A 26,741-nucleotide genomic window follows, 5' to 3' on the forward strand; every position below is an offset into this window, starting at 1 on the left:
TAATGCTATGCATAGTATAAGTGGCTTTGGCATGCTGCTCTTATCTGTATTTTTTTTGTACCTCTGTATGTGTGCTCAAATTGTAATAAATAAATAAATAAATAAATAAATAAATAAATAAATAAATAAATAAACTTACGCTATTACTACTACTACTATAGTTATCCCTCATAAAGGTGTCACTGGGATGATAGAAAATGATGTATTTGTTTGTTATAGAAAACGATGTGGTTGTCATATTTGAAGAGTAACTTTGGTAGCGTTCTTAAATTCTGAATGTTGAAGACGTAACTTTTTATTGAGGGTTTGAGTGCATAACATGCAATGTTTTTGCGATGGTCTTGGCACAGAGATGATGTGGGCACATAAAAATTTTCTTTTGCAGCTTGTGGGTTTATTTGGAATGTTTATTTGGAATTGTTGCAGCCATGGTATTGTGAGAGTCAGTGAGTGAAAGTTGATGTGTACCTGTAGCCTGTAACCTACTTGTAGGTTGTAGCTAACCTGTAGCCTGTGGCTTACATGTAGCTTGCAGCTTACTTATTTTAACCTGTCGCCTAGCTGTAGCGAATGAGTCCTAAAAACTCCAGTCTAGTGCATAAGCCACTGGGCCAACTGGCTTACGCACTGGCCTGGAGTTTTACGACTCACTTCACTGGCGTCAAGGCCTCCCATTTTAGATGGATACAAAGGTGTTAGTATCTCGATATGTTGTGACATTGGTAGAATTGCCAACAAAATGTTAGGTTATTTTACCTAACACTATCATGGTAGCAGATTGGTAGACAGCAGCCGTCCAGGGAGGTACTGTCATCGTGTCAAACTAGCAGGGTTGTTGAGCTTTTATTTGTGTCCTATGGCTTGGTTGGTAACGCTTTAGCCTCACCCTGAGTGTTCGTGGTTCGACTCCCGACTCAGGTGGAAATGTTGAGCATGTTTCCTTACAGGTAAGGTAGGTAAACACTTGCTGTCCCTGCTCACCTAGCAGTAAGTAGGTACCTGGGTGTTAGTTGACTGGTGTGGGTGACATCCTGGGGGACAAGATTAAAGGACCACAATGGAAATGAGACAGACAGTCCTCGATGACGCACTGACTTTCTTGGGTTACCTTATCTGGTCTCAGACTGGGCAGCAGGGGCGTTGACCCCCGAAACCCTCTCCAGGTAAACTCCTGTCTTGTGAGCACGTAAGATGACAGGCAAATCTTACAAACATCTATTGTATTTTCCGACATATAAGGCGCACGACAGAAGTATCATAACGGTAAATCAGTAATCATATTGAAGGGGTAATTGCTCTCTTACTTTATGCTAAAGCATAAACCAAAGCATATAAGGCACAATCTAATTTTTCAAGGTTTTGTGGGGGTAAAGGCGCGCCTTATATGCAGAAAAATATGGTACTTACGTTCGGTGTGATGCTTAAGAATTCTGTAATCTTGCATTATTTCCTTTCCAACCCAGGACGCTTGGTCTGAGACCGGGCTCTGGGGAAAAGATAATTCCCAGACCCCTTAACAGATAGCTGGTGTGTTAGTTACATATGACAATGAGCTAAGTTTATTCAGGTACAGTACACATAAATATAGTTACATAAATTATCATACATAGCAGCATATGTGTAGATTACCTAGGATAACCCCCAAAAAAAGTCAGTGACTTATTTCCATGAGTTAGGTCGGGAGGTCGATCCTCGATGCAGCTGGAAACATTAGGACGTATTTCCCCGAAACACCTGCTATCCTTGTTAACCCATCAGTAAAATGTGTACCTGGGTGTTAGTCGACTGGTGTGGGTCGCATCCTTGGACAAAATTGACCTAATTTACTCGAAATGCTCTGCATAACAAAGGGCTTTACACGTATATATTAGTATGTCATTGATGTCAGCTAGGCCTGTATACCTGTACTTGTAGAAATAAAGATATTATTCTAATGTGACATTTTATTGTGGCAACATTTCGCTCTCCAGGAGCTTTATCAAGCCATTACAAACAATACATGGACACAGAGGGTATATATAGGCTCAGAGTGAGGTGCAATACTAGTGGTAGTAGTGTCAAAAGTTGTAGTAGTAGTAGTAGTAGTAATTCTCCACGCACCAACACCACTCCCAACAAAGTTATAATTCTTCCCAGCAGCCAGGTTGCACTGAACATTTCTAAAGTACTTTCACAAGCTAACACCAGAGTCGCCATCGCTTCTGGCACTTCAATAAAGGATCTAACCAGGGCAAAATCAAAGCACCACGAACCAGTCAACGCAGGAGTTTACACTATACCCTGTGGAGGCTGTGACAGGATTTACGTAGGTGAAACAGCAAGAAACCTCGACACCCGCCTCAATGAACACATTTACGCATGTAGGAACGATAACTTGAACAACGCCTGTGTACAACACCTAAATTCCACCAATCATCTCATGAAATTCAGGGACCTCCAATTAGTGATCAAAGAAACTAATTTCCACAGACGCAATTGCCTCGAATCAGCACTGATCGCTGTTTCGAATACAATTAAACAAAACAACGGCAGCTTCACCATCTCTGAAGTCTTAGCAAGAATCCTCCTGAAAACAGTAAACCCTGCCATCACTTAGTCTCTCCTGTTATACTACACAAAGCACATTACAGAGAGTGAACACTGAAACAGGCTGCCTCTATCCAGTCTATATTTGTCCAACCTATTTTTATGTTACCTAAGTAATGGCTTTTATCCTTTTACTCATGTACGAATTAATTGCTCTACCATATTGTATTACTACTACTACAACTTTTGACACTACTACTACTACTACTACCACTAGTATTGCACCTCACTCTGAGCCTATATATCCCCTATGTGTCCATGTATTGTTTGTAACGGCTTGATAAAGCTCCTGGAGACCGAAACGTTGCCACAATAAAATGTCACATTAGTTGCACTTGTGTCCTTTTACTTTACATATTGTCGGTAATTCTACCAACTTTATTACAAAGATATTATTATTATTATTCTGCAACTTATGATGTGTGGTCCGGCAGGCAAGGCGTTCGACATCACGTATGTGCGGCTGTTCTTCCACTCTCCTAGACCCGAGTCCTTCGCTATCTTCAAGCGTGGCACAGAAGACGAGGAGTGGACACCCTACCAGTACTACAGGTGACTATAACTTAATGATTAACCATCTTTATCTTACACAGGAACTTTGTCACGTCAACCATGTGTTCCTTACACGTGAACTTTGTTAAGTTGACTATGTTTCCCTTGTACAGGACCTTCCTCAAGTTAATCTGTACAGGTGTTTGATCAGGCGGGTTGTGAGGGCTGCATGGGCCAATGGGCTGCTAGCACACACACAGCCTAGTTGACAAGGTGATCAATAGGGAAGCCTGGCCCAAGGCTGGATTGCAGGAGTAGGAAAAACTCAAAACCCATCAAGGTATATCAAAGGCATATCTTGTCAGTGCTTTCTACCGCTACTCTCACCGCAAGGTTCTAATTGATCAAGAGAATTGAAGTGTCCTTTTCCTCAGGCCGAACTTATTTTATCTACATTCCCATCAGACTCAACAACACTGTGGGATCTTGATACAAGGAATTCTATGGTTGTACATGACTGGTATACAATACTGACAATACACTTGCTTAATCTTTAGGCATGACCTACTTCCACCTGTAGATTTGTCCAAGGTGACACTGTCTACCACTGCTTTACCTCACCTGTCTGCAGTATTTAAGCTCCTCCGCTCATATAGTGTACTCTTATCAACATTGATGGACAAATCACATTGACACTGTATTGGACTGAGGAAGCCACTAGTTGGCTAAATGTTTCCATAATAAAGATGCCCAAGTGTTGCACAAGTGTCTAATTCATCAAACTTCATTACCACCCATTTTCCAGGTGACGTATGACCCCTACTGATTTATTGCTCTCCAGTGACTAGAGTAGACTTCAATTTTTCAACCATTATGAGAATACTCTTTATAATTATCTAGAACAATGTGTTTAAGTGCTAGCTGTTTCTTTCTGACTTACCTTGATGGGTTGTAAGAGTTTTCCAGTCCCTGCAGCCTGGCCCGGGACAGGCTTGTTTGGTGCTTGTCTGGTCAACCAGGCTGTTGCTGTAAATGGTCTGGTGATACCGACAGTATGGAAAAGAACACACGTGTACAGTTCAGTACATTTATGAAAAGGAAAAGTTTCACTGTGAGTGACTTCATCAGTCTGATCAGGACTGATCAAGCCAGTTGTGGCGAAACATTTTCCTTAATAAATATTGTGAACTGTATGCAAGTGTGTTTCCCACAGGCTGTAGCTGCTGGCGGTCTGCTGGCTCACATGACCATCACAGCCTGGTTGATTTTGTACTTGGAAGAGATACTTGTTGAATTTCCTCTTGAAGACTTCTACACTTGTCTCAACAGTGTTTCTGATATTATTTTGGTAAGATGCATATTTAAAAGTCTGGGACCATGGAAGTTGATACAGTCATCTCTTATTATCCTCACAGCACCCCTGTTTTTCACTGAAGGTATGCAAGGAAAATTATGTTGAAGAGAAATGAAAACTGGATGACAACTCCATCCTTGGATTATTATCCTATCGTGTAATAGGTTGTTAAACAGCAACCATCCTGAGAGGAACTATTATCCTTTCATATTAGTGTGAGATGGAAACTTGTTGCATTTTGTTGCACTCTGATAGGATTGCTGATATTTATTGTCCCATGGACATGTATGATGACAAGTAAATCTTACAAACTTCTGCTTATGTTCACTGTTCACATACCTCTACTCTCCTGTGTGCTTCTTTAGTTCTTTATTCTTTAACATTTCCTTTCCAACCTAGGAGGCCTGGTCTGAGACTGGGCTCTGGGGGAGATATTCTACAGAATCACTAACACATATCATGAGTTCACTTAATGCTGGTCTGTGATGGACTCATCTGTGGTTCACTTTCCATTTGTGGGTTAAATGTGAACTGTTTCATCCATGGTAATGTGGCTTTCATTCTTCATTACATTTAAAATTTAAACACCAGTTATTTCTGGCACTAAAAAAAACACACAATTGTAAAGTAACAGAAGAGTACTGCCTGAGTGCTGCAGTGTGTTTATACCTTAACATTTGTGCTGGCGAGTACGGCCTGTCCTCACTTAACAACGGAGTTTCGTTCCTGAGACCACATCATTAAACGAATTCGTCGCTAAGTGAGGAGCATACTACATTGGTAGTGAGTTGTGTCAACATCTTTGATATTGTTTTAATGTCACCTTTGCACCATTTATAGCATTTCTGGTATTTAAATGTATACAGTAGTGTACTGTACATATATTGAAATAAAAAGAATAGAGGAAATCAGCTCTAATATACATTATTTAGGTATGAATACAGGTCAGAGAGTCTGTCGTAAGTCCGAGGCATCGGTAAACAAGTATGTTGCTAAGTGAGGAAGGGCTGTACTATACCATGAGGTACAATGTCAGTGGCTTGGTGATACATTTTATTTATATAACTGGTGTTATACATTTTGATTGCTTGATTGATTCGTCGTGAACTGCGTCCTGACGCAGGTCTTAATCCAGAGATGACCCATCTGAGGATCAGTGTTATATACTGACAAGATTTGTAATAAAAACACAATTAAATCAGGAACAGATGGGGTTTGAACCCTGCTGGCTCTAATAAGATATATCCAGCTAGGTATATTTATATACACTTTATGTGGTTCAATGACACTTGAGTGAATTGTTGTTTTATCCGACCAGAGACTTCATCAATTCATGTCTTATACCGTTCATGGGTTACAAGAGTGTTCTACTCCCAGAGCCTGGTCTTGACAACATGCATTGTATTATTTTGACTAAGGGAATCACTTGTAATCTCAGCATGACTTACTGTTGACCTCTCTTACAGCGCCACCTGCCGCGACACCTATGGCATCCCAGACTCTACCTATGTCAGGAAGGATGACGAGACTCGTGCCCTCTGCACCTCCGAGTTCTCAGACATCTCTCCATTGACAGGCGGCAATGTGGCCTTCTCCACGCTTGAGGGAAGACCTTCTGCATACAACTTTGAAAACAGCTCCAAGCTCCAGGTGAGGTGTTCTTGGAATGTGATTGTGGTCCCTGTCAGACTCTGCAGTATATTTGTGGTCCTTGTCTTGCTCTTTATTTTTTATGTGGTCCTTGTCTTGCTCTGTAGTCTGCTTGTGGCCCTAGTCTTGCTATGTATTTGCTTGTGGTCCTTGTCTTGCTATGTATTCTGCTTGTGATTTTTGTTCTGCTTTGTATTCTGCTTGTGATCCTTGTCTTGCTATGTATTCTGCTTGTAATCCTTGTCTTACTATGTATTCTGCTTGTGGTCCTTGTCTTGCTATGTACTTTGTCTTGCTATGTATTCTTCTTGTGGTCCTTGTCTTGCTATGTATTCTGCTTGTGGTCCTCCTCATCCTCCTCCTACTTGCCTCTGCTTCTCTTTCTGCTCTTCCATCTCCTCCTCCTCCCCCTTTTCCTTCTTTCTGTTAGTCTTCCTGCTCCTACTTTGACTCATCCCCCTGTCTCTCTCAACTTGTCTACTACACCAGGACTGACCACTTTCATAAGTGTTGCATGATTTATCTTCTTCTGTGTTACATGTATTACTTTTTTATAGTATTATTATTTATATATATATATGATAGTTTTATTGTGTTTTTGAAAATATAAACAATGAGTGCATTATATCTTTCTGTCCATTTCGCACCCTAGCTCTGCACAGAGTGTGTATATAGACAAGTTGACCATTAAGACACATGCAACAGTTAGTTATCTTTTTTTTAAAACATTTTGCCTACACAGTAGGTTTCCTCATTAGAATGCAGAGGAGGCAGCAGAAGCAGCAAAGATGTAAAGACAATGTAATGAGTCCATCACCCTCGAAGACATTGTTCCAGACTCTGAAACAGAACTTTGCTTCAGGCTGAGGGACTGACCACCCCGAAACAATGTCTTCAAGGGTGATGGACTGATTATGTCGTGTTTACATCTCTGCTGTCGTGAATTATTATTATTATTATTATAATCAAGGGGAAGCGCTAAACCTGTAGGATTATACAGCTGCTGTCATGAAGAAGCCTACTGCATACAAGAAACATTTTGGAATAATATATCGACATATATGTAGAGTATATGTCGATATATTTTCCTTAAGTTAGTGTCTTCAATAATTTACCAGTTAATGAGTGAATAAATAGTCTAATGCATTTATTTTTCACTGAATGAACATTGAAGCAGCATTTGTATTACTGAATACATAAGTAAGATTCTTTCTTTCTTTCAACACACCAGCCGTATCCCACGAAGGCGGGGTGGCCCAAAAGGAAAAACGAAAGTTTCTCCTTTTACATTTAGTAATATATACAGAAGAAGGGGTTACTAGCCCCTTGCTCCTGGCATTTTAGTCGCCTCTTACAACACGCATGGCTTACGGAGGAAGAATTCTGTTCCACTTCCCCATGAGGTAAGGGGAAATAAACAAGAACAAGAACTAGTAAGAAAATAGATGAAAACCCAGAGGGGTGTGTATATATATATATGCTTGTACATGTATATGTAGTGTGACCTAAGTGTAAGTAGAAGTAGCAAGACGTACCTGAAACCTTGCATGTTTATGAGACAGAAAAATGGACACAGAAAAATGGACACCAGCAATCCTACCATCGTGTAAAACTATTACAGGCTTTCGTTTTACACTCGCTTGGCAGGACGGTAGTACGTACCTCCCTGGGCGGTTGCTGTCTACCAACCTACTACCTATAATAAGTAAGATTAGTTGGTATTATATACTGGATTTCATAGCATGCTTTGTGGTGTATATTATGTTTGGCAGTTTGTGTTGTGATTGAACTTTTCTCTATGGTTAACGTAGTGATGCCTGTGTTGCTGAAAGTTCACTGTTGAGTGTAGTTATGTCCCCATCTCACACTCTACTCTTTTAGACTCCTCATTACATCCACACACCATCATGGGATGGCAGTATTTTAAGTTATGTTCCTCCATGGAAAATAAAACATTATTATTATCATTAATTGTTATTATTATTGTGCTGTGTACAGGAGTGGGTGACAGCCACTGACATCCGTATCATCCTGGACCGTCTTAACACCTTCAGGGATGAGGTCTTTGGTGCTCCCAGGGTACTGAAGTCTTACTTCTATGCCATCACTGACTTAGCTGTGGGCGGCAGGTGAGGTATTGGTTTTGTGTTGTGTGTTTACACCAGTCAAGATACAGCTCTTGGGCCTCCTCTCTTTCTGAGCTATTAATGATCAGATTTCCCAAGAGTGTGTATTGTATTTAACCTCCCACCTCTTGATCTGGCTTGTTCTACTTTCTGCCCAAGAGTGAGAACATGTTTCTTAATATCCTTGTAGCTCATCTGCATGTTTAGCTTCCATCTGTACTCACTGGTTCATTCATACATCTCATAACTTTTCTCTATCCACTCAATTGACAACCTAAGGGACAACACAGTAAGTGTCAAGTGCCCAAGACTGTTCAACTGCCTCCCATCATACATAAGGGGGAATATCAGTAGACCCCCGGCTGTCTTCTAGAAGGCACTGGACAGGCATCTAAAGTCATTACCTGACCAGCCAGGCTGTGGTTTGTATGTTTGTGTGCAGCCAGTAGTAACAGCCTGGTTGATTAGGCCCTCTTCCACTGTGAGGCCTGGTCATGGGCTGGGCTGCGGAGATGTTGACCCCTGAAGCCCTCTCTTACCTAGAGAGTATTCTCTAGGTAAGAGTTGTCAGGAAACAGGTCAATTCTTTCCTGATGCGGGCCTTCGTTATTTGATGATCCTGTCTGCTTCATCATCACTGAAACAGGCGATGATGATGGAGTCTTTAATTACTGTGATGTGTCTGCCAGGGGCCAGCTTGGTAGAATTGTTGATAACGTGACTAAACATCATGGAAGAGCTCGGTTGGTAGTGTACTCAGCTCACACTCTTATATGTGTGTGAAGTATGGGTGGTGGCTGCTGCAACAACGAGAAGGCTGGAGGCAGTGATGTTGTGCCTGAGGGCACTGTGCAGTGTGAATATAATGCAGAGAATCTGTAGCTTGGATATTAGAAGGTGAGGGGTTTGTTAAAGTATTGTCCAGAGGGCTGAGGAGGGGTTGTTGAGGTGGTTTGGACATTTAGGGAGGATGGAACAAAATAGAATGACTTCGAGGGCATATAAATCTGTAGTGGAAGGAGGCTTTGCATGCCAGGGGCTTGGACTTCCAGCAAGCGTGTGTGAGCATCATAGATAGGAGTGAGTGGAGATAAATGGCTTGTTGTTGGAATGTGAGCAAAGTAACATTTATGAAGGGATTCACGGAAACCAGTTAGCCAACATGATTTCTGGAGGTGGGAGGTACAGTGCCTGTGCTCTGAAGGAGGGGTATTGATGTTGCAGTCTTTAACTGTAGTGTAGACACTCTTCTTGCATGACGGTGATGAAGTGAATGACGATGAAAGTGTTTAAAAAACTGTGTTAATAAAGAATGGTAATAATAGTGTAGTAATGATGGTAATGTGGTAATAATGGTAGTGTAGTAATAATGGTAGTGTAGTAATGGTAGTGTGGTAATAATGGTAGTGTAGTAATAATGGTAGTGTAGTAATAATGGTAGTGTAGTAATAATGTAATAACAGTAGTGTGTAGTAGTGTATAATTGTAGTAATAATGGTAGGTAATGGTAGTGTGGTAATGGTACTGTAATAATAATGGTAGTGTAGATAGTGGCAGTAATGGTAGTAATAAATAACGGTGGTGTAGTAATAATTGTAGTGTGGTAATAATGGTACTGTAATAATAATGGTAGTGTGGTAATAATGGTAGTGTAGTAATAATGATAGTGTGGTAATAATAGTAGTGTGGTAATAATGGTAGCATAGTAATAATGGTAGTGTGGTAATAATAGTAGTGTGGTAATAGTGGTAGTGTAGTAATAATTGTAGTGTAATAATAATGGTAGTGTGGTAACAATGGTAGTTTAGCAATAATAGTAGAGTGATAATAATAGTAGTGTGGTAATGGTAGTTTAGTAATATTGGTAGTGTGGTAATAATGGTAGTAATAATGGTAGTGTGGTAATAATGGTATTTTAGTAATAATGGTAGTGTGGTAATAATGGTAGTGTAGTAATAATGGTTGTGTGATAATGGCAGTGTAGTAATAATGGTAGTGTAGTAATAATGGTAGCATGGTAATAATTGTAGTGTAATAATGGTAGTGTAGTAATAATGGTAGTGCATTAATAATGGTAGTGTAGTAATAATGGTAGTGCATTAATAATGGTAGTGTTGTAATAATGGTAGTGTAGTAATAATAGTAGTGTAGTAATAATGGTAGTGTAGTAATAATGGTAGTGCATTAACAATGGTAGTGTAGTAATAATGGTAGTGTAGTAATAATGGTAGTGTAGTAATAATGGTAGTGCATTAATAATGGTAGTGTAGTAATAATGGTAGTGTAGTAATAATAGTAGTGGTAATAATGGTAGTGTGGTAATAATGGTAATGTGGTAATAATGGTAGTGTAGTAATAATGGTAGTGTAGTAATAATTGTAGTGTAGTAATGGTAGTGTAGTAATAATGGTAGTGTAGTAATAATGGTAGTGTAGTAATGGTAGTGTAGTAATAATGGTAGTGTAGTAATAATGGTGTAGTAATAATGGTAGTGTAGTAATAATGGTAGTGTAGTAATAATGGTAATGTAGTAATAATGGAAGTGTAGTAATAATGGAAGTGTGGTAATAATGATAGTGTAGTAATAATGGTAGTGTAGTAATAATGGTAGTGTAGTAATAATGGTAGTGTAGTAATAATAGTAGTGTAGTAATAATGGTAGTGTAGTAATAATGGTAGTGTAGTAATAATGGTAGTGTAGTAATAATGGTAGTGTAGTAATAATGTTAGTGTAGCAATAATGGTAGTGTAGTAATAATGGTAGTGTAGTAATAATGGTAGTGTAGTAATAATGGTAGTGTAGTAATAATGGTTGTGTGATAATGGCAGTGTAATAATAATGGTAGTGTGATAATGGCAGTGTAGTAATAATGGTTGTGTAGTAATAATGGTAGTGTAATAATGGTAGTGTAGTAATAATGGTAGTGCATTAATAATGGTAGTGTAGTAATAATGGTAGTGTAGTAATAATAGTCGTGTAGTAATAATGGTAGTGTAGTAATAATGGTGGTGTGGTAATAATGTAATAATAATGGCAGTGTAGTAATAATGGTAGTGTGGTAATAATGGTAGTGTAGTAATAATGGTAGTGTGATAATGGCAGTGTAGTAATAATGGTAGTGTGATAATGGCAGTGTAGTAATAATGGTAGTGTGGTAATATTGGTAGTGTAGTAATAATGGCAGTGTAGTAATAATGGCAGTGTAGTAATAATGGCAGTGTAGTAATAATGGCAGTGTAGTAATTATGGTAGTGTAGTAATAATGGTAGTGTGGTAATAATGGTAGTGAAGTAATAATGGTTGTTTGATAATGGCAGTGTAGTAATAATGGTAGTGTGATAATATTGGTAGTGTAGTAATAATGGCAGTGTAGTAATAATGGCAGTGTAGTAATTATGGTAATGTAGTAATAATGGTAGTGTGGTAATAATGGTGTGGTAATGGTAGTGTAGTAATAATGGAAGTGTAGTAATAATGGTAGTGTGGTAATAATGGTAGTGTAGTAATAATGGTAGTGTGGTAATAATGGTAGTGTAGCAATAATGGAAGTGTAGTAATAATGGTAGTGTGGTAATAATGGTAGTGTAGTAATAATGGTAGTGTGGTAATGGTAGTGTAGTAATAATGGTAATGTAGTAATAATGGTAGTGTAATAATGGAAGTGTAGTAATAATGGTAGTGTGGTAATAATGGTAGTGTAGTATGGTAAACACGAGGAAATTAAATCTTTATCAGAGTACAAAACAAATTCTGGCCACAAAATAGAGCGAAACACCAACGTCAAAGACCTGGGAGTGATCATGTCGGAGGATCTCACCTTCAAGGACCATAACATTGTATCAATCGCATCTGCTAGAAAAATGACAGGATGGATAATGAGAACCTTCAAAACTAGGGAGGCCAAGCCCATGATGACACTCTTCAGGCCACTTGTTCTATCTAGGCTGGAATATTGCTGCACACTAACAGCACCTTTCAAGGCAGGTGAAATTGCTGACCTAGAAAATGTACAGAGAACCTTCACGGCACGCATAACGGAGATAAAACACCTCAATTACTGGGAGCGCTTGAGGTTCCTAAACCTGTATTCGTTGGAACGCAGGCGGGAGAGATACATGATTATATACACCTGGAAAATCCTAGAGGGACTAGTACCGAACTTGCACACGAAAATCACTCACTACGAAAGCAAAAGACTTGGCAGACGATGCAACATCCCCCCAATGAAAAGCAGGGGTGTCACTAGCACGTTAAGAGACCATACAATAAGTGTCAGGGGCCCAAGACTGTTCAGCTGCCTCCCAGCATACATAAGGGGGATTACCAACAGACCCCTGGCAGTCTTCAAGCTGGCACTGGACAAGCACCTAAAGTCGGTTCCTGACCAGCCGGGCTGTGGCTCGTACGTTGGTTTGCGTGCAGCCAGCAGTAACAGCCTGGTTGATCAGGCTCTGATCCACCAGGAGGCCTGGTCACAGACGGGGCCGCGGGGGCGTTGACCCCCGGAACTCTCTCCAGGTAAACTCCAGGTAGTAATAATAGTAGTGTGGTAATAATGGTAGTGTAGTAATAATGGTAGTGCAGTAATAATGGTAGTGTGGTAATAATGGTAGTGTGGTAATAATGGTAATGTGGTAATAATGGTAGTGTAGTAATAATGGTAGTGTAGTAATAATTGTAGTGTAGTAATAATGGTAGTGTAGTAATAATGGTGTAGTAATAATGGTAGTGTGGTAATAATGGTAGTGTAGTAATAATGGTAGTGTAGTAATAATGGTAGTGTAGTAATAATTGTAGTGTAGTAATAATGGTAGTGTAGTAATAATGGTGTAGTAATAATGGTAGTGTGGTAATAATGGTAGTGTAGTAATAATGGTAGTGTAGTAATAATGGTAGTGTAGTAATAATTGTTGTGTAGTAATAATTGTAGTGTAGTAATAATGGTAGTGTAGTAATAATGGTAGTGTAGTAATAATGGTAGTGTAGTAATAATGGTAGTGTAGTAATAATGGTAGTGGTAATAATGGTAGTGTAATAATGGTAGTGTAGTAATAATGGTAGTGTAGTAATAATTGTAGTGTAGTAATAATGGTAGTGTAGTAATAATGGTGTAGTAATAATGGTAGTGTGGTAATAATGGTAGTGTAGTAATAATGGTAGTGTAGTAATAATGGTAGTGTAGTAATAATGGTAGTGTAGTAATAATTGTAGTGTAGTAATAATGGTAGTGTAGTAATAATGGTGTAGTAATAATGGTAGTGTAGTAATAATGGTGTAGTAATAATGGTAGTGTGGTAATAATGGTAGTGTAGTAATAATGGAAGTGTAGTAATAATGGTAGTGTAGTAATAATGGTAGTGTAGTAATAATTGTAGTGTAGTAATAATGGTAGTGTAGTAATAATGGTAGTGTAGTAATAATAGTAGTGTAGTAATAATGGTAGTGTAGTAATAATGGTAGTGTAGTAATAATGGTAGTGTAGTAATAATGGTAGGGTAGTAATAATAGTAGTGTAGTAATAATGGTAGTGTAGTAATAATGGTAGGGTAGTAATAATGGTAGGGTAGTAATAATAGTAGTGTAGTAATAATGGTAGTGTAGTAATAATGGTAGTGTAGTAATAATGGTAGTGTAGTAATAATGGTAGGGTAGTAATAATAGTAGTGTAGTAATAATGGTAGTGTAGTAATAATGGTAGTGTAGTAATAATGGTAGTGTAGTAATAATGGTAGTGTAGTAATAATGGTAGTGTAGTAATAATGGTAGTGTAGTAATAATGGTAGGGTAGTAATAATAGTAGTGTAGTAATAATGGTAGTGTAGTAATAATGGTAGTGTAGTAATAATGGTAGTGTAGTAATAATGGTAGTGTAGTAATAATGGTAGTGTGGTAATAATGGTAGTGTAGTAATAATGGTAGTGTAGTAATAATGGTAGTGTAGTAATAATTGTAGTGTAGTAATAATGATAGTGTAGTAATAATGGTGTAGTAATAATGGTAGTGTGGTAATAATGGTAGTGTAGTAATAATGGTAGTGTAGTAATAATGGTAGTGTAGTAATAATTGTAGTGCAGTAATAATTGTAGTGTAGTAATAATTGTAGTGTAGTAATATTGGTAGTGTAGTAATAATGGTAGTGTAGTAATAATGGTAGTGTAGTAATAATGGTAGTGTAGTAATAATGGTAGTGTAGTAATAATGGTAGTGTAGTAATAATGGTAGTGTAGTAATAATAGTAGTGTAGTAATAATGGTAGCATAGTAATAATGGAAGTGTAGTAATAATGGTAGTGTAGTAATAATGGTAGTGTAGTAATAATAGTAGTGTAGTAATAATGGTAGTGTAGTAATAATGGAAGTGTAGTAATAATGGTAGTGTAGTAATAATAGTAGTGTAGTAATAATGGTAGTGTAGTAATAATGGAAGTGTAGTAATAATGGAAGTGTAGTAATAATAGTAGTGTAGTAATAATGGTAGTGTAGTAATAATAGTAGTGTAGTAATAATGGTAGTGTAGTAATAATGGAAGTGTAGTAATAATGGTAGTGTAGTAATAATAGTAGTGTAGTAATAATGGTAGTGTAGTAATAATGGAAGTGTAGTAATAATGGTAGTGTAGTAATAATGGTAGTGTAGTAATAATGGTAGTGTAGTAATAATGGTAGTGTAGTAATAATGGTAGTGTAGTAATAATGGAAGTGTAGTAAAGTTTATTATTCGTTAACTATCGTAAGCTCTCTGCAGCAATAGACACAATAACGGTGTTGCTTATGTTGTTATTGCAGGTGCAACAATACAGTGACAGTGTTGCTTATGTTATTGCAGGTGCAACAATACAGTGAGTGTTGCTTATGTTATTGCAGGTGCAACAATACAGTGACAGTGTTGCTTATGTTATTGCAGGTGCAACAATACAGTGATGTTATTGCAGTGCAACAATACAGTGAGTGTTGCTTATGTTATTGCAGGTGCAACAATACAGTGACAGTGTTGCTTATGTTATTGCAGGTGCAACAATACAGTGACAGTGTTGCTTATGTTATTGCAGGTGCAACAATACAGTGACAGTGTTGCTTATGTTATTGCAGGTGCAACAATACAGTGACAGTGTTGCTTATGTTATTACAGTTGCAAAAACTAGATGCAATGACAGTGTTTTATATATTGTTATTGCAGGTGCAAGTGTCACGGTCACGCGTCAGAATGCGTGAGATCTACAGGTGTGGATGGTGAGGAGCAGCTGGTGTGCAGGTGTGAACACAACACTGCTGGTCAGAGCTGTCAGGAGTGTCTACCCTTCTATAACGACGCCCCCTGGCAAAGGGCAACTTCTTATAACGCCCACGAGTGTAGATGTGAGTACCAGCCACACTCTTCGTTTCTTACTGCCTTATTTCCAAGCATTTTACAAAAAAAAGCCGCAATACTGTGACTGGAACAATACACAAATAACCCGCAAATAGGAGAGAGAAGCTTACGACGACGTTTCGGTCCGACTTAGATCATTTACACTAAGTCACACTTTGTAAATGGTCCAAGTCGGACCGTAACGTCGTTGTAAGCTTCTCTCTCTCCCGCTCTCGGGTTATTTGCGTATTTTTTTTTTTTACTGTTGCAGATCAGCTCTTTTTCATTGTTGTTGCAAATCTATTTAATGACAAAATTTAGGAGTTTCCTCGAGCTTGTGTATGTTGTGAGTGGTCAACACTGGTGTTACATGATGGTCAGACTTGTGTCATGTGTTACTTCTTGGACGACCCCTGGATGAGGTTCCTGCTGGCAGGCAACACACTGTGCATACATAGAGAGGTGTATATCTCTCACTCTGTATTCGTTAAGAGGTTAATCACTACTATAGAGATTAAAGTATTCTTGAATGGTGGTGTATAACAGGGGATATGCTTTCTTAAATGTCTCTTTGAGTATTGATAGGCTTTAAGGATAATTAACCAGGCTACTGATGGTGTGAGGCTTGGTGTAAACCTTGGTAACTGATACCTAAAAGTGGTTTAAAGACACTTAAGCAAATACCTGGATCAAGGTCCTAGGCTCTTAAATATTTTTCAACATTGTTAGCCTTACACTCACAGGATATATACACCGAGAGGTATATTTCAACGTGTATATGCTGAGAGTTTAATACTTATTTTAGGAGTCGAAGTATTCGTGTCTGATGGCGAAAATGTTACATGTAGCCTTTATCACCTTACTGTAGCAGATAGGCTTTAAACCCTATTAACCAGTCAGTCATACACGCGCCTCTGACGTGATAATGTTTCATGCAAATTGTTTCCATAACTGACAAGTTGAAGAATTAGACACTTTGGAATCTGTTAAGGAAACGTTTTCGTCAGCATGTGGCTTCCTCAGTCCGAGAGAGAGACGTGGAAGATGAAAAGGAGTTTGAGGTAATCAGTCCCTCTCATCCTGGAGTCAGTCTTGATTGATTCCCAGATGTTGCAAGTGTCTAATCCTGTAATAATGTTTGTATACATGTGCGTATGCGTATATATTTACGTATACGTGGGAAGCAGCAGTAGATGACAGGTATATAAGACTGGGTGTTGTGGCGAGAGGTCAGTGTGTGTGTGGCAGGTGAGTGGGGTGGGTCGTGCCATCACCTCTCTCTACCCGCATCTCCATACCCCGTCTTGTGCCCCGCTGGGTTGTTTCCACCAGAAATACCCACTACTGAGTGACTGTTCAAGCTTCTTGAGTGGTGGTAGGGCGAGGACTGAGTGTTAAACAGTGTTTGTAGTGAAGGAGGAGAAAGATAAGTGTGGGTGTTGTTGGTGTGACGCTTACTTGAGTGTTCTTGCTTACGGCTATGTGGTGGAAAAGTGCACTTCACCACCATGGTCACAGATATAAGTGTAGCGTACAGCGCTTATTCATTAATGACGTTTCGCTCGCACAGTGGACTTCATAAAGTCACTAACAGAAACATCGTCGGTAGAGGATCTCATGCTGCGTTGGACCTTAAACTGTGCCAGTAGTTTATCCCACTCCTCCCCACGGACACCAAGATTTCCCCATTTGTGTACATGTATTTGCACGTATATATATACACGTGTGTGCACATGTATATATGTATACATGTGTGTGCACATGTATATATGTATACATGTGTGTGTGCACATGTATATATGTATACTTGTGTGTGCACATGTATATATGTATACATTTGCTTTTTCTGGCTCAAAACTGACCTCTACAATACATCTTAAACCAACCTAACTTAATCCTCAATAGATTGAGATTATATATATACATTATATATAATGTCGTGCCGAATAGGCAAAACTTGCGATCTTGGCTTAAATAGCAACGCTCATCTTGCCATATAGGACAAGTGAAAATTTGTGTATGCAATAATTTCGCCAAAATCATTCTGAAGCTAACGAAAAAAATATATTTCACTGTGTTTGTTTAGTATTAAATTATTGTAAACAAATCTAAAATATATTTAGTTGGGTTAGGCTAAAATAAATTGCGCTTGTTATAATAAGGTTAGGTAAGTTTTCTAAGTTCCTTTTGGTGCAAAATTATAAATTTTTACATCAACATTAATGAAAAAAATATATCTTTAAACGTATAAGAGAAAATTTTAGAAAGGGCTTAATTTTAAACGAGTTCTTGCTAATTGACCAGTTTTACTTATTAGGCACGACATACATATAATGTGAGAGAGAGATTGGTTGATTGTGTAGACACATAAATCATCGTAATTTTAAATCAAATTTGTCTTCTAAACTTCTGCATTAACGCTAAAAATGAACAAGATTTTAATATTCTACAAGAAATAATGTCAGAAGAATCACTGAGATAGCGGAAGTGTTACTGAAATTAAAGTTATGGCATAACTCGTTCTGGGAGTGTTATTTTTGTGAACACGTCACCAGCACGCCTCCAGGTACCGTGGCCCTTGATCCCAGGAAGCGGAGCCACCCTTACATTGGATCATATTTCCATTACGTCGTTCCCCAAGCGCTGTGTGATCCTACCGGGTTTACCTCTTCTGGGATGGACCGGTGGGCTGGTCCCGGTCCACCGGCCCTCTCGTCAGTGAGACCAGCAGCGTCAGGAACCGCTGTGATGGATGTGTGGGCCAGCGGGCTGCCAGCAGCAATGGCCTGGTTGACCAGGCAAGCACCAGACGAGCCTGGCCCAGGGCCGGACTACCAGAGGACAAATACTCTGAAAATGTGTCACAGGTATATCGAAGGTGGATAAGGAAATTCTAAGAGGCTGACAACGTGGAGATGGTTGTCAGGGAGGCTGATAACGTGGATGGTTGTCAGGGAGGCTGACAACGTGAGGATGGTTGTCAGGGAGTCTGACAACGTGAGGATGGTTGTCAGGGAGGCTGACAACGTGAGGATGGTTGTCAGGGAGGCTGACAACGTGAGAATGGTTGTCAGGGAGGCTGACAACGTGAGGATGGTTGTCAGGGAAGCTAACAACGTGAGGATGGTTGTCAGGGAGGCTGTAACGTGAGGATGGTTGTCAGGGCTGACAACGTGGAGATGGTTGTCAGGGAGGCTGACAACGTGAGGATGGTTGTCAGGGAGGCTGACAACGTGAAAATGGTTGTCAGGGAGGCTGACAACGTGAGGATGGTTGTCAGGGAGGCTGACAACGTGGAGATGGTTGTCAGGGAGGCTGACAACGTGAGGATGGTTGTCAGGGAGGCTGACAACATGGAGATGGTTGTCAGGGAGGCTGACAACGTGAAAATGGTTGTCAGGGAGGCTGACAACGTGAGGATGGTTGTCAGGGAGGCTGACAACGTGAAAATGGTTGTCAGGGAGGCTGACAACGTGAGGATGGTTGTCAGGGAGGCTGACAACGTGGAGATGGTTGTCAGGGAGGCTGACAACGTGAGGATGGTTGTCAGGGAGGCTGACAACGTGAAAATGGTTGTCAGGGAGGCTGACAACGTGGATATGGTTGTCAGAGAAGCTGAGGTAGTGTATATATTAAGGTGGATGGTGAAGCGGCTCAGCCTGGAGGCTCTAAGCCTTATTTGGTGTAGATGAGGCCTCCTCCTGCCTTCATGTGGTCCACCGGAGGTCCATCAGTGGCCCAGCCCATCCTGGACCACTGCTGGACCTGAACTGAGTGTGGTGATTGTACGTGTTACGTGATGTTGGTTCCACGTGTACGTGGTGATAGGTACATGTGTACATGGTGGTGACAGGTGAATATAGTTACCTCAAGATGACTCCGGGGGTCAACAACCCCTCAGCTTTGCCCCACACCGCGCCTTCTGTTAGATGACTTGATCAAGCAGGCTCTTGGTGCTAGCCATTCGCAGTGGAACGTACACACCACAGCCAAGATAATCAAGGACAAACTTTAAATACTTATCGGTTCTCTCTTGAAGACAGCTAGGAGTTTGTTCGTAATTCCCTTTATGGATAGAGGAAAGGTGTTGAGTCTTGGTTCGTTTACACTTACTGAGCTGTCTTATAGCGTACTCTTTGTACCCCTCTGCATGACCCTTTGTCGGTTTAGCGCTGTATTATTTGATTATAATTAATAATCTTTGTACCCCTGCTTTTTATTGGGGAGTTATTTTGTACCGTCTTCCGAGCGTCTTCCTCTTAATGGGATAATTTTTTGTGTGTGCATATATGGGACCAAGTCCTCCAGACTGTTCAAGATGTAAATTTCTGTGTATCTCTGTCGTCTACTGATATTCTTCCTGCCCTGAACGGGGCCGTCAACACTAAGCAATATTCCAAATGAGGAAACACGAGAGATTTAAAAACTGTCATCAATGGCAATATTTCCTTTGTTTTAAAGGTTCACGTTACCCACCCCGTCATCCTCCTGGTGTGACCTTTCTCTTACTATGTTCTTTGAAAGAAAGGTCAGCTGACATAATTATTCCCAAGTCTTTCACGTGTTCTCTTCATTCTGTTTGATGATTCTCTTGAGTTTTGTATACAGTGTTCCTTCGAAGTTCTTCATTCTTTCCATACCTAAATAGCTAGTACTTATCCCCCTTGAAAGTCATCTTCTTCTCCACTGCCCACTGGAAAATCCTGCTTATATCTTCCTGTAATTTTTCAGAGCCTTCTACCAAAGTGACTTTCATGCTTATTTTAATGTCATCCTCAAATGATAAAAAACTGTAACATGTGTTTTTATCTGTCTGCTATGAGGATGAGAAACAACAGAGGTGCCAGGACAGTGACTTGAGGAACTGAGCTTTTTACCTCGCTGGTGCTGAATTTTGCTCTGTTTACTTCTATTTTTTGTGTTCTGTGTATTAGGAACCCGAAAATTCATCTACCTACCTTTCCCGTAATGCCTATGACCCTCATTTTGTGTGCAATCGCCCCATGATCGCATTTGTCAAACACCTTTGCAAAGTCTGTGTGTATCTCACATGCGATTTAGTTGTCTTTCAGCGCCTCTGTAATTCTGTCATAGCAGTTCAGTAGCTGTGACAGGCATGATTGTCCCGCTCAAAAACTGTGCGGGTTTGTATTATGTCGCTTTTGCTGTTCCATGAATTTTGTAATCTGACATCTCATTACTCGAAGATTTTTATAATGCGGGAAGTTAGGGCTACTGGTCTGTAATTTTTAGTTGGTGTTCTACTACCTCCTTTATGCAAAGGAGCTATGTCTGCATTCTTTAAGGTTTCTAGTATTTCACCTCAATCTAGGCTCTTTCCCCAAAGAATACCAAGTGCTCGTGCTAGTAGTACTTTGCACTTTTTTATATATATAAATAGGGAATTTCATGAATCTGGTACAGGTGCTGAGGGAGCGGGCATGTTTTCAATTTCTCTTTCGAATTCTATGGGGTTAGTACTGTCAGTTGGTCTGCGCGGCCTTCCAATGGAATGAAAAAAGTTTCTGCATTCTCTACCCTGTTGTCATATAGTAGTGGGTTGCTGAACACAGATTCGTACTGTTCTTAAAAGAACAGTACGAATTTCGCTCATTTCTTGTGTATCATCTCATTAAAGGTCCAATTCTTAACTTCGGTTCTGCATATAAATATAAATATTTTGTGTTTCTTGCAATATCCTGGATGGCCTTTTGCTCTGTGCTAATGTCTGGCACGGCGTCCAAAGTTTTTGCTGAGACAGTCAGTGATTTCTCGGTTAAGACTGTCTTGCTTCCGTTGCAACATATTTATGTTTTTAAGCAATTCGCTAACCCGCTTTCTTATTTTGTAGCATCTCCTGCGCTCTCTCTATATCTGATCTGGGTCTTATTAATGGTATATATTTGTATGCTTCTGTATTCAACTTCTCCAGGCACTGGTGAGGGTTTAGGGTGCTTATGTCTGTTTCCCAGGATATGTCTGATACTTCTTGGTTTATTTTGTCCCAGTCAATTCTATGGTTGTTGAAGTTAAACTTGCTAAGCAGCCCTTCTCTTACATTACTGCTGTAGTTCCCAAGCCCTGTGGTCCTGTGTTAATACTCGTTTGTACTTCTATGATGCTGTGGTCGGAGTATATTGTTTTTGTGATTGGTATTTTCATTTCTACTGGGATCAATTATCTGTTGGTTCAATGTGAACTTTTCACAAAATCTCAATAGTTCCCGGGTGTGTACCTGTTGAACCAAGGTGCTTCCAAGAGCTGCTTCTACTATAACGTTTTGATAAACCATATTCCATTTTACATGTGGGAGATTTCAATCTCCAGGGAGGATAATATTTGGTGGGATTTTCCAGCCTTTCAGGACAGCTATTTCATCTGTGAATACCTCAGCCGTTGCTGACAGTAGTTTACATAAGAAGAACATAAGAAAGGAGGAACACTGCAGGAGGCCTGCTGGCCCATACTAGGCAGGTCCTTTACAATTCATCCCACTAACAAAACATTTACCCAACCCAATTTTCAATGCCACCCAAGAAATAAGCTCTGATGTGAAAGTCCCACTCAAATCCAACCCTTCCCACTCATGTACTTATCCAACCTAGATTTGAAACTACCCAAAGTCCTAGCCTCAATAACCCAACTAGGTAGACTGTTCCACTCATCAACTACCCTATTTCCAAACCAATACTTTCCTATGTCCTTTCTAAATCTAAACTTATCTAATTTAAATCCATTACTGCGGGTTCTCTCTTGGAGAGACATCCTCAAGACCTTATTAATATCCCCTTTATTAATACCTATCTTCCACTTATACACTTCGATCAGGTCTCCCCTCATTCTTCGTCTAACAAGTGAATGTAACTTAAGAGTCTTCAATCTTTCTTCATAAGGAAGATTTCTGATGCTATGTATTAATTTAGTCATCCTACGCTGAATGTTTTCTAACGAATTTATGTCCATTTTGTAATACGGAGACCAGAACTGAGCTGCATAATCAAGGTGAGGCCTTACTAATGATGTATAAAGCTGCAGTATGACCTCTGGACTTCTGTTGCTTACACTTCTTGATATAAATCCCAGTAATCTATTTGCCTTATTACGTACGCTTAGGCATTGCTGTCTTGGTTTAAGGTTGCTGCTCACCATAACCCCCAAGTCCTTTTCGCAATCTGTATGGCTAAGTTCTACATCATTTAATTTATAAGTACTAGGGTTATGGGCACTCCCAAGCTTCAGAACCTTGCACTTATCTACATTGAACTGCATCTGCCACTTTTCTGACCAAGAATAGAGTTTGTTTAAATCCTCCTGAAGTTCAATAACATCTACGTTTGAATCAATTATCCTACCTATCTTTGTGTCATCGGCGAATTTGCTCATATCACTAGTAATTCCCTCATCAAGATCATTGATATATATTATAAACAACAACGGGCCCAAGACTGATCCCTGTGGAACGCCACTTGTTACAGATCCCCACTCGGATTTAACCCCATTTATGGACACTCTCTGCTTCCTGTCAGTGAGCCATGACTCGATCCACGAGAGCACTTTTCCCCCAATGCCATGAGCTGCCACTTTCTTTAACAGTCTATGGTGCGGAACTCTATCAAAAGCCTTACTAAAATCTAAGTAAATAATATCAAATTCTTTATTGTGGTCAACAGCCTCAAAAGCTTTACTGAAGAAAGTTAATAAATTAGTTAGACAAGACCGGCCTCTTGTGAATCCATGCTGAGTATCATTAATCAAGCTATGCTTATCGAGATGGCTTCTTATAATCTCAGCTATAATTGACTCTAGTAATTTGCCTACAATTGAGGTCAGGCTTATTGGGCGGTAATTTGACGGTAACGACTTGTCCCCTGTTTTAAAAATAGGAATTACATTAGCCATCTTCCACATATCAGACACTACACCTGTTTGAAGAGATAAATTAAAAATATTAGTTAATGGTTCACAGAGTTCCATTTTGCATTCCTTAAGAACCCTTGAAAAAACCTCATCAGGACCCGGCGACTTATTTTGCTTCAGTCTGTCTATCTGCCTCACAACCATCTCACTAGTGACTGTGATGTTACATAATTTATCTTCTTCTAGCCCACTGTAAAAATTAATTACTGGAATATTGTTAGTGTCTTCCTGTGTAAAAACTGAGAGAAAATAATTATTTAAAATCAAGCACATTTCATTCTCATTGTCAGTAAGGTGCCCATAGTTATTTTTAAGGGGACCTATCTTATCTCTAACTTTTGTTCTATAGACCTGGAAAAAACTTTTTGGGTTAGTTTTAGAATCCCTAGCAACTTTAATTTCATAGTCCCTTTTAGCTTTTCTTATCCCCTTTTTAATGTCCCTCTTAATGTCAATATACTGATTCATAAGATGACCCTCACCTCTTTTGATACGCCTATAAATTCCTTTCTTATGCCCTAGTAGATATTTGAGCATATTATTCATCCATTTTGGGTCATTTCTATTTGATAATTACCAGATTTTCATTTTCAACTTCAATTCCTAGAACTTCTACTGTATCATTCGATGGATTCATCAGTTCTGAGCAGCAGAAAGTGTCTCACATATAGTCTTACTCCTCCCTGTGACATATTAATTTTGTTACATCTATACATGTTATAGCTTTTTATCTATCTCACAATCCAAAACATCCCTTGTGTGTTTCTGTAAAAGTTCAAACATGACCTTCGCTTCTGACAGTAAGAGCGGTTACATAGTGACAGTAAGAGCGGTTACATAGTGACAGTAAGAGCAGTTATATAGTGACAGTAAGAGCAGTTACCTAGTGACAGTAAGAGCAGTTACATAGTGACAGTAAGAGCGGTTACATAGTGACAGTAAGAGCGGTTACATAGTGACAGTAAGAGCAGTTATATAGTGACAGTAAGAGCAGTTACATAGTGACAGTAAGAGCAGTTACATAGTGACAGTAAGAGCAGTTATATAGTGACAGTAAGAGCAGTTACATAGTGACAGTAAGAGCAGTTACATAGTGACAGTAAGAGCAGTTATATAGTGACAGTAAGAGCGGTTACATAGTGACAGTAAGAGCGGTTACATAGTGACAGTAAGAGCGGTTACATAGTGACAGTAAGAGCAGTTACCTAGTGACAGTAAGAGCAGTTACATAGTGACAGTAAGAGCAGTTATATAGTGACAGTAAGAGCGGTTACATAGTGACAGTAAGAGCGGTTACATAGTGACAGTAAGAGCGGTTACATAGTGACAGTAAGAGCGGTTACATAGTGACAGTAAGAGCGGTTACATAGTGACAGTAAGAACGGTTACATAGTGACAGTAAGAGCAGTTACATAGTGACAGTAAGAGCAGTTACATAGTGACAGTAAGAGCAGTTACATAGTGACAGTAAGAGCAGTTACATAGTGACAGTAAGAGCAGTTACATAGTGACAGTAAGAGCGGTTGCATAGTGACAGTAAGAGCAGTTACATAGTGACAGTAAGAGCGGTTACATAGTGACAGTAAGAGCGGTTACATAGTGACAGTAAGAGCAGTTACATAGTGACAGTAAGAGCAGTTATATAGTGACAGTAAGAGCGGTTACATAGTGACAGTAAGAGCGGTTACATAGTGACAGTAAGAGCAGTTACATAGTGACAGTAAGAGCAGTTACATAGTGACAGTAAGAGCAGTTACATAGTGACAGTAAGAGCAGTTACATAGTGACAGTAAGAGCGGTTACATAGTGACAGTAAGAGCGGTTACATAGTGACAGTAAGAGCAGTTACATAGTGACAGTAAGAGCGGTTACATAGTGACAGTAAGAGCGGTTACATAGTGACAGTAAGAGCAGTTACATAGTGACAGTAAGAGCAGTTATATAGTGACAGTAAGAGCGGTTACATAGTGACAGTAAGAGCAGTTACATAGTGACAGTAAGAGCGGTTACATAGTGACAGTAAGAGCGGTTACATAGTGACAGTAAGAGCAGTTACCTAGTGACAGTAAGAGCAGTTACATAGTGACAGTAAGAGCAGTTATATAGTGACAGTAAGAGCGGTTACATAGTGACAGTAAGGGCGGTTACATAGTGACAGTAAGAGCGGTTACATAGTGACAGTAAGAGCGGTTACATAGTGACAGTAAGAGCGGTTACATAGTGACAGTAAGAGCAGTTACATAGTGACAGTAAGAGCAGTTATATAGTGACAGTAAGAGCGGTTACATAGTGACAGTAAGAGCGGTTACATAGTGACAGTAAGAGCAGTTACATAGTGACAGTAAGAGCAGTTACATAGTGACAGTAAGAGCAGTTACATAGTGACAGTAAGAGCAGTTACATAGTGACAGTAAGAGCGGTTACATAGTGACAGTAAGAGCGGTTACATAGTGACAGTAAGAGCGGTTACATAGTGACAGTAAGAGCAGTTACCTAGTGACAGTAAGAGCAGTTACATAGTGACAGTAAGAGCAGTTATATAGTGACAGTAAGAGCGGTTACATAGTGACAGTAAGAGCGGTTACATAGTGACAGTAAGAGCGGTTACATAGTGACAGTAAGAGCGGTTACATAGTGACAGTAAGAGCGGTTACATAGTGACAGTAAGAACGGTTACATAGTGACAGTAAGAGCAGTTACATAGTGACAGTAAGAGCAGTTACATAGTGACAGCAAGAGCAGTTACATAGTGACAGTAAGAGCAGTTACATAGTGACAGTAAGAGCAGTTACATAGTGACAGTAAGAGCGGTTACATAGTGACAGTAAGAGCAGTTACATAGTGACAGTAAGAGCGGTTACATAGTGACAGTAAGAGCGGTTACATAGTGACAGTAAGAGCAGTTACATAGTGACAGTAAGAGCAGTTATATAGTGACAGTAAGAGCGGTTACATAGTGACAGTAAGAGCGGTTACATAGTGACAGTAAGAGCAGTTACATAGTGACAGTAAGAGCAGTTACCTAGTGACAGTAAGAGCAGTTACATAGTGACAGTAAGAGCAGTTACATAGTGACAGTAAGAGCGGTTACATAGTGACAGTAAGAGCGGTTACATAGTGACAGTAAGAGCAGTTACATAGTGACAGTAAGAGCGGTTACATAGTGACAGTAAGAGCGGTTCATAGTGACAGTAAGAGCAGTTACATAGTGACAGTAAGAGCAGTTATATAGTGACAGTAAGAGCGGTTACATAGTGACAGTAAGAGCA

The 26,741-nt window shown here is 39.6% G+C and overlaps 1 protein-coding gene across 3 annotated transcripts in view; it reads left to right on the forward strand.

Annotated features, from left to right (window-relative positions):
- LanB2 (laminin subunit gamma-1) overlaps positions 1–26,741 on the forward strand; it is a 168,866-nt gene that overhangs the window by 53,003 nt on the left and 89,122 nt on the right. For 2 of the 3 annotated variants that reach the window (XM_070099616.1, XM_070099617.1), the window contains exons 3-6: positions 3,021–3,138; positions 5,899–6,082; positions 8,081–8,211; positions 15,385–15,563. In XM_070099616.1, the coding sequence (XP_069955717.1) occupies positions 3,021–3,138; positions 5,899–6,082; positions 8,081–8,211; positions 15,385–15,563 (612 nt within the window). Of the gene's footprint in view, positions 1–3,020; positions 3,139–5,898; positions 6,083–8,080; positions 8,212–15,384; positions 15,564–16,812; positions 16,931–26,741 lie in introns of those variants that run through there. The other variant, XM_070099619.1, reaches the window with a different exon arrangement.

Source organism: Cherax quadricarinatus, chromosome 68 (genome assembly GCF_038502225.1).
Source record: "Cherax quadricarinatus isolate ZL_2023a chromosome 68, ASM3850222v1, whole genome shotgun sequence".
Lineage (NCBI taxonomy): Eukaryota > Metazoa > Arthropoda > Malacostraca > Decapoda > Parastacidae > Cherax > Cherax quadricarinatus.